The sequence below is a fragment of the Atta cephalotes genome (genome assembly GCF_000143395.1).
Source record: "Atta cephalotes unplaced genomic scaffold scaffold00019, whole genome shotgun sequence".
In the NCBI taxonomy this organism is placed as follows: domain Eukaryota; kingdom Metazoa; phylum Arthropoda; class Insecta; order Hymenoptera; family Formicidae; genus Atta; species Atta cephalotes.
Window position 1 is genome coordinate 742,659 of NW_012130083.1, and position 12,744 is coordinate 755,402.

At 34.9% G+C, this 12,744-nt stretch overlaps 4 protein-coding genes across 4 annotated transcripts in view; 2 read left to right on the plus strand and 2 right to left on the minus strand.

Moving 5' to 3' along the window:
* The window catches only part of LOC105618954 (FACT complex subunit Ssrp1), a 4,752-nt gene extending 2,195 nt beyond the window's left edge, over nt 1-2,557 (plus strand). Inside the window, exons 2-4 of the mRNA XM_012200484.1 lie at nt 246-743; nt 832-1,227; nt 1,292-2,557. Coding sequence (XP_012055874.1) covers nt 246-743; nt 832-1,227; nt 1,292-2,557 — 2,160 coding nt within the window. The remainder of the gene's footprint in view (nt 1-245; nt 744-831; nt 1,228-1,291) is intronic.
* Nucleotides 2,558-3,397: 840 nt separating this feature from the next.
* LOC105618956 (TP53-regulated inhibitor of apoptosis 1-like) lies at nt 3,398-3,736 on the minus strand. Its single transcript, XM_012200487.1, has 2 exons — nt 3,602-3,736; nt 3,398-3,484 (listed from the first exon to the last, which is right to left on the minus strand). The coding sequence occupies exons 1-2, from the start codon at nt 3,734-3,736 to the stop codon at nt 3,398-3,400; spliced, it is 222 nt and encodes a 73-aa protein (XP_012055877.1).
* Nucleotides 3,737-4,937: 1,201 nt separating this feature from the next.
* Nucleotides 4,938-8,568, plus strand: LOC105618957 (testis-expressed sequence 2 protein). The gene is made up of 7 exons (XM_012200488.1): nt 4,938-4,986; nt 5,279-6,488; nt 6,563-6,943; nt 7,080-7,257; nt 7,332-7,813; nt 8,054-8,126; nt 8,239-8,568. Exons 1-7 carry the CDS (start codon nt 4,938-4,940, stop codon nt 8,566-8,568), a joined length of 2,703 nt encoding a protein of 900 aa, XP_012055878.1.
* A 2,677-nt stretch (nt 8,569-11,245) lies between these two features.
* On the minus strand, nt 11,246-12,252 carry LOC105619147 (meteorin-like protein). Its single transcript, XM_012200676.1, has 3 exons — nt 12,245-12,252; nt 11,551-12,118; nt 11,246-11,449 (listed from the first exon to the last, which is right to left on the minus strand). Exons 1-3 carry the CDS (start codon nt 12,250-12,252, stop codon nt 11,246-11,248), a joined length of 780 nt encoding a protein of 259 aa, XP_012056066.1.
* Nucleotides 12,253-12,744: the final 492 nt, after the last annotated feature.

Here is a 12,744-nt window from a genome sequence, read left to right on the forward strand (position 1 = left end):
AAACCGAAATATTAATCTTTGTAGATTTTTAAGATGCTTGTTAGCATCATTATAAAATTGATGATCAATCTAGTTCGAGATATTAATGTTTCAGTTAAAATATATTTGCAAAAATTTACATATGATTTACATATTATTAAGCATCAAGATCTGCTTTAATCGAAAATAGGAATATTTTTCTTAATTGATTTAAACAATATATATTTATTATTATCTCATTAATAATAATAATAATTGTTTTACAGACACCAGGCAGGTTGAAGTTGACTGATCAGCACTTGATCTTCAAGAATCAGAAAACTGGAAAAGTCGAACAGATCTCAGCTTCTGATATGGAGGTGGTAAATTACCAAAAATTTATTGGAACCTGGGGTCTCCGTATCTTTCTAAAAAATGGTACTTTACATCGCTTCAAAGGCTTCAAAGAATCTGAACAAGAAAAGATTGCCAAGTTCTTTTCTACTAATTACAAGAAAGATATGTTGGAAAAGGAGCTGAGTTTAAAAGGCTGGAACTGGGGTACTGCAAGATTTAATGGATCTGTCTTGAGTTTTGATGTTGGTCATCATACTGCTTTTGAGATACCTCTGTATGATGTGTCACAATGTAACACTGGAAAGAATGAGGTAACATTGGAATTCCATCAAAATGATGACGCTCCAGTCAGCCTGATGGAAATGAGATTTCACATTCCCGTTAGTGACAGTGTTGATCAAGATCCCGTCGAGGCATTCCATCAACAGGTAAGAGAAAATTTAAACGATAGATGGGTGTGTGAATGTATTTATAGACTTAAAAACAGAGAAGTAATTCATTTCTCAATTACAATAGGTGATGGATAAAGCATCAGTGATCAGTGTAAGCGGCGATGCGATTGCTATATTCAGAGAGATTCACTGTTTAACGCCACGTGGTCGTTATGACATTAAGATCTTCCAGACCTTTTTTCAACTGCACGGCAAAACCTTCGATTACAAAATACCTATGTCCACTGTATTGAGACTTTTCTTACTTCCGCACAAGGATAATCGTCAAATGTTCTTTGTCGTGAGCTTGGATCCTCCTATAAAACAAGGCCAAACACGTTATCATTATCTAGTACTCCTGTTCAATCAGGAAGAAGAGACATCTATTGAATTACCATTTACCGAAAAGGAATTAAAGGAAAAGTATGAAGATAAACTAACTAAAGAATTATCAGGACCTACATTTGAAGTGCTGGGCAAGGTAAGTAAAAGAAAAACTTTTTAGTTTCATATTTTTATTTTAATGCAAAATTATTTGTTTATAGGTGATGAAAGTAATTATCAATCGAAAGTTAACTGGTCCAGGACATTTCACTGGTCATACCGGGACACCTGCTATTAGCTGTTCTTTCAAAGCTGCGGCAGGATATTTATATCCACTCGAGCGAGGTTTTATTTATGTACACAAACCTCCAATACATATTCGTTTCGAAGAGATAGCTTCAGTGAACTTTGCGCGTGGCGGCGGATCGACTAGGTCATTTGATTTCGAAATCGAGCTTACGAGCGGTGTGGTACACACTTTCAGTAGTATTGAAAAAGAAGAATATGGTAAATTATTTGACTTCATTACGGCCAAGAAATTGCGCGTCAAGAACCGCGGTAAAAGTGACAAGCCCAATTACGACGAAGATTTTGGTGACAGCGATCAAGAGGACGAACCGGACGCTTACTTGGCACGAGTCAAGGCAGAGGCGCAGGAACGCGATGGTGAGGAGAATCAAGATTCTGAGGAAGAAGGCTCGACCGATGAGGACTTCAATCCTAATCAGGACGAGAGCGATGTCGCCGAGGAATACGACAGCAATCCTAATAGCTCTGACAGCGAGGATTCAGATGCCTCTGCGGCTAGTCACAAAAAGGAGAAGAAAGATAAAGAGAAGAAAGAAAAGAAAGAAAAGAAATCGAAGTCAGCAAAAACTGTATCTGAGAAACCACGAAAGCAGAGAAAATCAAAGAAAGAGAGAGACGAAAACAAGCCCAAGAGACCTCCATCAGCATTTATGTTGTGGCTGAGTAGTACACGTGATAGTATTAAGACAGACAATCCAGGACTGTCTATAACGGATATCGCGAAAAAGGGAGGTGAGATGTGGCGAGAGCTCAAAGACAAGTCTGAATGGGAAACGAAGGCAGCCAAAGCTAAAAAAGATTATATGACATCGATGAAAGAATATCAAACGAGCGGAGGCGGTAAAGAAAAAACTAAAGAAAAGAAGACAGAGAACAAGAAGAAGGAAACGAAAAAAGACTCGCCCAGCAAGCAAATGTCTGGTTCCGGTTTCAAGAGCAAAGAATATATTAGTGATGACGATAGTAGCAGCGATGAGAGTAAGAAATCTGCAAAGGAAAAATCTGATAATGAAAGTGAGGAGGAGAAGGATAAGAAGAAAAAAACTGAAAAGAGGCCAACGGAAGATACTGGAAAAAAAACATCGAAAAAGACGAAACGAAATCAATCCGATGAAAGCGATGAGGAACCTATACAGAGTACTCCATCTTCGTCTGAAGATGAATCTAAAAGTGATTAATAAATGCTGCAGAATTCAGACATTTTTGTCATTAGTTTACAGTGTTACGCATACACTCATCAAAATGAATATATACATCTCCCTTAAAATTATTATATTTACTATTACAAGGGGATGAGCATTCAAGTGAATTAATATAGTTGTACAACTTTTTAATATTATAAATATATTTTAAAATGCTATATATGTAACTTTTTAATATTACAAAGTATTAATATTAAGATTTGAATGATACGAAAACAAATAACAATTTATTATCATCGTTAAATATATTTATTTGCTTTTTTCTTTGCAAAAATATATCTTCTTTCTCTCTCTTTAAATGAAAAAATACATAAAGGGAAAATTTTTATTTACCAGCTTCATTTCTAAATTATTTATTTCCATGTTGCACACATACAATGACACACTATTTAATTTACAATTGGTTATTCTTCTGTTTGTCTCTATAAAATGTGATTCTTTAAAAAAAAACCGAAATTGTAAAAGTTGTTAAAATTGCACAACTAAATTTGCTGTTAAGCAAATGATGACATATATATGTATATATATATATACATATATATATATACACACATATTACACAGATACATTATATGTACATACATAATTTCCTCTCTTAATATAACATTTCTATGTTAATGTTACAAGTGTGTGAATATTTGGCAGCAATACAGTGACTAGTTAATAACAAACTATTGATTAAAATAATCAATTAACCTTTGTTAATAATTATTTCATAATAAAAAATAGGAATGACAAAGTTGCACTGTTTGCATCGCCGATGATCCGTAAGAAAGCTATGTAGAACTGAAATATGAACGTGCGAATGTCTTTTCGTCAACTGTGTGGCTTTTTCTCTTTTTCGGTTTCCAAATAATTTATTTCCATCTCTTTTAATTCAATATGATGTTCCTTCATGGCTTTCTAAAACACAAGAGCACAGAATTATTGACATCATTAGTTCTTTGTTCAAAAATGTTAAAAAAATATTTCTTGAATTATAATCTGACCTATGAGAAGGGAGAGCTTCTTAAGACTTACCGCTACGCAATCTTTATAGACTTTAAGCAAAGGAGCGCACATTGAATCATTGGTATCCCCTTTTAAAAACTTTTCAGAGAACCAACTATTGAAACAGGCGTCGTACTTCTGTTTCAACTCACTGCAATCCTCCATGTTGCACCCTCGCTCTTTTTACCCCCTTGCTCTCTCTCCTCCTTTCATGCGTTATACACTTGCAGATTTCCTAAAGATACAATCCCATTTTAATTACCTTGACACACTGCTGATACATTTTGAATAAATGCGAGCATGTGCTGTCACTCGTATCACCTTTCAAGAATTTCTCGGAGAACCATGTATGAAAACAGACGTCGTATTGTTGCTTCAGATCGTTGCATGCCTCGCCTATGCTATTCATGAATGAATCCGTTTATACTATTCTGAAATTAATATAAATCAGATTTGTCGTTAGCTGGAGGCACAACATACACCAAAAAGACGAGCAAGAAGCAACGAAGGCTGAGTACAAAGAGCACTTTGTATTTAACATTTATAGACGATAGACATAAAGTTCATTGCCCAAGCAGAACAAGTCATTATGATATCAAAATGGCTCCAAAAAGATCATTAAAAGTTACTTTTCAATCATTTCCAATTAATTTTAGTGTTATTTTAACGTTATCGTGACTTAATCTGCTTGAGTGTGCTCCAGTGGTACTCGCAATGACAAATCGTAGCGAAAACAGTTGAAAATACCTGGACCTCGGCAGTTTAGAAAAAACTCGAACCGTGCCGGTACAATCTCTCGAGATAATCAGATTATATCTGTAGTGATCTATAACATAGGTTATGAAATATTCGTGATAAGTAAATTAAAGCTTCTCCTCTGCTTCTTCTTCTCAATTAATGGCTCCTGCCTCTAATAGCGATTTAAAGCGAATCCGCACAGCCCTTATCTAAGTCTCACGCTAATTGGCAGGTTTATTACACGTGGTGGCTATTATGTTCGTTCCACATACTGCACTGTACTAATGTACTGAACTTTTTGTGTATAGTACAGAACAAATCCGTAGTTGGCCGTTGCGTATTGGTTTCGAAGCTTCAGCGCGAAGCGCGCGAGCGTTGTTGAGTCCTTGGAAAATGTCAGATGTATCAAGTGTCGAAGCGTTAATTATTGTTATTATTATTAATTGTTACAAGAACAACCGTGCCCAGTACATCGTGACGCAAACTTAATCGTTTAGCATGACATCGTTGCTTTGGATGATCGTTTTGTGAAACGATCAAGATTCTGTTATTTCTCTAGATCGGAGCATCAATGTTAATATCGATAAGTTCCTGATACGACGGCCACTGTTGCTCGAGGCGAGTAACGATGAGTAGCAAATACAGTCCAGGGAAGATCACCCTGGGAATGATAAAAGGTAAGAAAAGATTGAAAAGCCTTATGTTTTTGATATTTATATTTCTTGATATGCAAGTATATAAAATATACAAATGTATAAAATATACAAATGTGAAAAATCTATGGAGTAATCTATGGATACTTTCCATTTGATGGCACAAGTTGATAGGAGCATCATTCTATCCTTCTTGACAGTCAGAAAGTGACAAAGATAGACACTTGTGTTGACTTATATCAACTTGTGTCATCAAATGGAAAGCATAATTTTTATTTTGTGTACTAGACTAACTCTCGTATTTTTTCTACTACAGGCAAACCGATCACCACATCAGTGCCAGTAATCCATTACCGAGCCAATGACGATGAATTGGAAGAGCTCTACCCGAGCTCCTCTGATGACGAAAAGCGTCTTACGCCAGAGTCCGACAAGAGGATACCGCCGAGTCCCTCCAAGAACAGCGTGAATGATCAAGGATTGGAAAATGACGCAGAGAGACGTTCTATTGAGGATAACGTGTTTGAAGGTACCTCTCCACCTTCAGATCCATGGAAAGTACTGTTTGACATTAAGGGAAAGATCACGAAAACTTTTGAAGAGAAGATCTCTGAGATGAAGAGCGACAGAAAGAAGAGGAAACGTAATAAGGATAATTCCAGTGTCAGTGACTCCGAGGAGACTCTGGGAGATATCACGCCGACTGATGAGAACATCAATGATAAGCAAGAAAAGGAACTTGCTCGTAATAAGGGTAATACCTCGAGATTTGTAGGTTTCTCGCAAGTTAGAACTGGCCTGAAAACGAGAAAAGAAAACTCTCAAGACGACAGTGTGGAAAGTGGCGTGGAAGCTGCTGAGTTTTCTGACCTTGTTCCTGAGCCACTTCCTTTTGAATCACAAGATGATTTTCGTGCTGAGGAGGATAAGAAAAACAATGCCACATGTCGTCGCAATTTTTTTGATCAGTCAGATGGACACGTACAAACGAAAGAAGTGAAATTTGACACGTTCCTCTCCCATATAAAAGATTATGTCTTTCAACAGTTGACAAAACAGTTAGCTACGTTGCTGATTCTTGTGCTTGCTTTCTGTTATCTCATTCCATTGCCTGCCCACTTGGTTGGCTTTTTTATAGGAGTCTTCATCACAATAGTGATGTACAAGCTGATGCAGAGGATCAAAGAAATTTTACAGACGCCGTTAGATAAGAAACTCACACATGTAGTAGTTCCAGTACTAGAAATACCGGCAGCAGAGGAACATGCAGTCCAAGAAAGATATGAAGGATGGTTAAACGAATTGCCATATACGTATGATCCTCACAATTATCATGTAGCACGTACAAAGTCGGTTTTCTTCAGTCTAGAAGGTGGAGTATTGCGTATTATGGAGACTAGAATGAAAGTACCAAAAAGAGCAGTGTGGGATGAGCAAAAACGAAAATATAAATTTACCAGAAAACGCGAGTACAATCTTAATGGTGCAAAAATAGAGTTGCTACCAGAAGGACTCACTCGGAGAAGGTATGATTACATCATGCATTATTTCATATTTTTATAATATACACAAATAAAATAAAAATATGTTTTGTGTACAGGAGATGGAGCAAGAAATATCCTATTTGTATCACGATGGACCAAGGAGCACTAATAGATAGCACGAGTCTGAACGACTGGACGGATCTCGGAAAGGAAACTCTCGAAGATGAAAAGAAAATTATCCAAGTAGATGGAGTCAATCAAGAAATGGATGAAAGTATCTTCGGCGAAGAAACAAAAAGTGAGGATGAAGATTCCAGATTGGAATATTTTAAGGATAATGAGGAGGATGAGTTTAAGATCGACGATGATGAAGATGATGATGATTTTTCACAATCCAAATCCCTCAGGAGTATTTACGAGGATTGTCGCGACAACGAAGAGATTACCAAGTGTAAACTTTATATGTTTGCACGCGCCGATCGAGAGAAGGAAGACTGGTAATCATCTCTTCTAAAATGTCTCTCTCAAATCAATTTAAATATAATAAAGATTCTAATTAAACTTTCTAATTATGAAAGTATAACTTAGAGCTTTGCTTGCTTTATTATCATATCTTAATAAAGAATTTTTCAGGTTTCGTAGATTGATATCAGCGACGTCTCTTTCGAAAAAACGACATTCAATTTGTTCCATAAATGATTCTGTATCCTACGCGAATACACTCTCTGCACAATTGGATGTGGCAGAAACGAAGTCACTAGAGACATCTCCGGAAGTCACTTACAGTACCTATATGAGCAAGTACCTGAATGTAAGCAATGTGATGATTAAGTTAATTTTAGAATCCTTATTATTATTAATTTTAATCAAGCGATTACCTTTCAGGTGGATCCTGAGGATTCTCCAAAGGAAAACGACGGCCTTTGGATAAATTGTCTTTTGGGACGGATATTGTTCGATATGCATAGTTGTCCAGAAGCAATCAATCTTATTCAAGATAGAATACAACGTAAACTCTCTAACATAAAACTTCCATACTTCATGGAGAGTCTCCTTGTGACAGAAGTAGTAATCGGACATGACGCTCCAATGATTCATAAAGTCTCTAAGCCCGCACTTGACGAGCGCGGACTCTGGTTTGATTTAAATATTACTTATAAAGGCAGCGTAACGATGACCGTAGAGACAAAGTTGAATCTAATGAAGCTAACACGTGCGAGTAGTGTTCCCAGTGATATTGTTGATGAGAAGTCTATTCCTACTAGATCACCAATATTCGATAGCGATGTAGAAGATAGTCCAGAAACATCCACTGAAGATGAAGATATAGGAAACATCGCGTCGAACGTCGCATCTAAAGAGACTACGTAAGTGATTTCCTAATTTAAATCATGGTTCTAATTCATCGTATCAATCTTGCCTTTTGTCTCTTTAATGCTATTGATATTTAATATATCTTATAAATTTTTTTATATTAAAAATGTATACAATTGAAACAACATATGTCCTTTATTCAAAATATAAATGTTCATCTCACAAATTAAAAAAAAATATAAAAATTACACGACGAAGTTGTAGATCAATTCATAGATTTTCTTATATTATAGACCAGTACAGTCTTCTGGTAAAAAGTTTCTTAGTATGGTCGACAAACTGACAGCCAACAAATATTTCCGGCACGTAAGTAACACTTAATTATATTTAGATAATCTATTGATCTGTTATCATTAATAATTACGAAAACAGGTTGTAGGCGCTCATTAATTAAATGAATACAACTTTTCTATCACAGGCTACGGAATTGTCATACGTACGGAGGGCAATGGAGGGTGTTTCCAACACGGAAATCCGTTTTATGGTTAGTGTATCCGGCATCGAAGGTTGTCTCTTATTAAATATCCCTCCGCCACCCTCTGATCGGCTCTGGTACGGTTTCAAATCAGTGCCGAAGATCGCTCTCACTGTGCAACCAACTCTCGGCGAAAGGACTGTCAACATTGTATATGTGAGTAAATGGATCGAGAATAAGTTGCTCAGGGAGTTCGAGAAACTAGTCGTTCTACCAAATATGGACGATCTGGTCCTGCCACTCTGTCCAAATTATCCCTTTACCACAACGTAAACGAATCTTGCGCCGGCCAAAAAATAGTCTCCTTTTACAACTTTTATATCTTTTTGTTTTTTTTTTTGTTATGTTTTGTGAAAGTGTTCGCAAAATTCACTGTCGCATGTTAATCGAAAAATGATATATTTTTCTTTAATATAGTGATTTATTTAAATTAGATAGAAACCTGCGAAAAAAAAGATTTTTAGACAACAATGTAGTTTAAACTATTTTTACATAATTTTTTAATATTATTATCATTATGTTATTTGTCGCAAAAAATCATTTATTAACCGTATTTAGCACCTAAAAGAAAGTGGGAGGAATTATTGTGATATATTCTTATACATTCTTACATGTATTATTTTACATTTATAAAATTCAAGGAAAAGGAAGGCAAGAGAAACGAAGTTTATAGTACCAGTGAGCATTATTTTTATTAAAATATGTAAAAAAAAAATCTAATGAGCGAAAGAGGTGTACAGGGAGAAAAATAATTAATGTGAAGTGTAAATCTCGCTATTTATTTTGTTTAGTCACACAGTTGTAAACATTTTTAAATCGAGTGAAATTGATGCTACGCTAAAAAGAGGAAAGAAGAATACGCGTCAGTGTGATCGTTGAATTAGTCATTTAATAGGCAGCTGATGTGAAATATTTTTTAAATTAATATTAAAATTATAAAATAATTAAATTACAGTAAAATTAAATAATCAATGAATTTGAGCAAATAAAATTAGGACAAAATTATCAAAATAAAAAAAAATATATGTATATGAAACAAGTTAAAAGGTGAAGACTTAAAAGTGAGATGATTTTTGTGTCATCGTAATTATTATTAGATTTATTATCATTTAATAGTTAAGTTCGTAAACTAAATAATATTGCAATTGGCAAAATGAAATAAGAAAAGAAATTATGAGATAACGTATCAATTATTTTTATCAAGAATAGTAGAATGATCGCACAGATTAAAATACAGTTTAAAAATACAGTTTAAAGTATTAATTGTGCGCTCAGTTTACAAATGAATATATAAATTTCATTTCTCTGTAGTCCGTTGTGAATCAAAAAACTTATAGTCAATGGCTTTTCAACGAATGTAGCAGAAAGATTTATTCTCCTGTCTCTGATTGATCGGCTGAGTGAATTACTCTACTCGTTCAACGACACTAAAGTAAAGAGAAAGCAAAATGTTCATTAATATATAATCGAGTACAGTTTGTATCTAGCCAGCTTGACCTGTAAGCTGTTATTTTGTTTGATACTATACAAATATATACGTGCGCGTTTGTGTATTTGCGTGTCTCAGGGAGATTATATATAGATTAAATTCTGTAGCCACGATGTGATTTCGTTACGGTAGAGTACCATTGATATTTTTAAATATGGAAATTTTTTTATATCAAAATATATGACAAATTATATCAAAAACCAATTCTCATACGTTTAAATATAAAACTAATTGCAATAAAGCAAATATATTTTGTAAAAGTTTTTCAAACGATGTTCTGTTTGAGACCTCGTACCGTAATCGATCTTGCATGGTTCCAGAATTAAATCGCAGAGGTATATTAAAACAGTTTTTGCAGAAATAAATTATTGTACATTACAATTGTTTCCCTCTTTCTCTCTTTTTCTTCTAGAAATTCTTTTCTAGATAAACTAAGAATACCGATATATTTTGAAACTATCATGTGAATATATGAACGCTCAATTGTTGTATAAATATTATAAATTATATGACTCATCTATCAATTGATAGACAAGTGTTATAGACAATTGTTTTTATTATGCACACATTTTTTATATTAGAGGTATAGAATATGGACAGAAATGCATAATTTTTTTCAAATATCTTCTTTATTGTCGCATATATATAGTATTTTGATAAGAACAGCTATTCCTGTTGGAATTTATATAAAATACTTTTAGTAAATCTATACAAAATTGTTATAATATTGTATGAATATAAACAAAATATGCTCAACTCTGCAGCGAGTCCATGTACTCGCCCAATAAAATTGCAATATATCTAGTATTTTTAATCGCTGCACACTTTCTCTTAGCAATAAATGCTAATAGAATGTTATTCCTATATCAATTTTAAAGACTGAGACATTCGTAATAAAATTACAGAAGAATGGAAAAGATTCACGCTTCAAGAGGAACATATATACAAAATCTTTCTTTACACAATCTCAAGTATATTTGATTTCAATGAAATTTTAGTACGTTAAATTTTATATTATAAAATATGAAACGAGAAAATGATGTGAAATAGGATAAGAAAAAAAAGAGAGAAAATAAGAATTACGAAAAGGAAATTTTTAAGGGAAAGAGTGAGCGATGATGGGATATTCTATACATAATGATTTTTCTAATCTTTAGAACAAATATAAGGCAAATGTGCTTTCCGTTTCTTCGTGCACGTTCTTCCGTGTTCTTCTTAATACAACAAATAATATCACAGTTTGGAGATCGACAATCTGACAGTATGCAATATGTACATAAAGAATGATATTCCCTATATACACGATATCCTTGTACAAACGGACAGTTTTTTATACGATATTATTCTTTTAATGATTGCGTTGATTTCCAATTTCGCAACACGATACTGCAGTCTTATCTATTGTATATCGTGTATATTTCTTTACGACTTTCCAAAGAAAATCACTTTAAATCTCATTAGCTAACTATGAAGGACACAGGGCGCATTGTCCATTTCATGTACAATTTGCATCCACGCTTCCAATCGAGGCGCACATACCAAGGTGAGATCTCCGAGACGTCGTTTGGCCATTATCACAAATTCACCGAGGCCGTGCCGCGCGTCACATACCATTGGTATTCGCACACGCACGCTCTTCTTAAAAGACGCGTCAATTTCATTGCCCTGTAATAATTTGTTGTATTTTTAAATATTTTGTAATTAACTTACACAAGCTTTAAGCATGACAGAAAAATCAAAGTATATATTGTCTTATAAAGTTTTACCTCAGCTTCCTGGGCTACGTAGCGCAGAATCTTGGTGACCCTAAGTATCAATTCAGCCGTATCCATCTTAGGATTCTGTTCAACGTCAGTGACAGTACCTTTAGCAACCAAGTCGCTTTGACAGTAAGCCTTGGCGAGTTCCTCCATGGAACAAGGTCTACAGTCCTCTTCTTCGTCCGGCACGCGAAGTGTTCCCCCCTTCACAGAATTCGGCTCCAGATCGTATTGCAGTTTAACCTTGGTGTTTTTGAAGGAATAATCATCCTCAGCTTCCATGTAAAGTGCGGCTGTATGCTTCCGCGAGCGGAAACATCGATGTGTAAGTTCGTGCTTGCCATCAGACGGAGAATAGAGTTGTCTCAGCTTGCCGCCAGCTTCCAGAAAGACCCGCACAGGCCCAGAGATCTTGACGCAAGCACGGAAACCCAGATAGCTGAGAGAATTGTTCTCCAAGAATGAGATCGGGGAGGAAAGGACCACTCTCAAAGCGTCATGAGGATAACGCCATAGTACAGTTCCTCGAGCACAGCGCAGATACACTGGCCGGACACCACCGCTTTCTCCTCCGCTGTACAAAGTATTTACATTCAATTAATACATCTATTTTTATAAATGTATTACAATGAGAAATAAGGAGAAATAATGTTATTCATTTGAAATTATAGAGAAAAGAAAGAATGACTCATATTAATACTCTGCCATATGTTTAATTGAAAATGTAATTGAAATTATATTGAACATAAATATATCTCTCTCTCTCTCTTTCATTATTTTATATTATTAATAAAAAGTATTCCTATCCATATCCACAAGTTCAGTAGACCTTGACTTTTTTCAATAATATTACAACAATTGTTTACTTTATACAATTTCAGTACATAATATTATTCCTCGAATTTTGACCTACAAAATAAAAAAATCCATGTTCAATCACGTTAACTTCAAACAAAGATACATTTATTTAAAATACTGGATCTGCAATTATCAGTTCAGGAAATTTCAGAACAAATATCGGAACAAATGATTGGTGTTAAGAAATTGAAGTGGAGCGATTTATGTCCGACTACACAACCGGCGACTTGTGAAGTCACATCAATCGCGCGCTTGTTACGGCACTGACGTGAAAGTTCGTGAAACGCAGAGAGAGAGAGAGAGAGAGAGAGAGAGAGAGAGAGAGAGAGAGAGAGAGAGAGA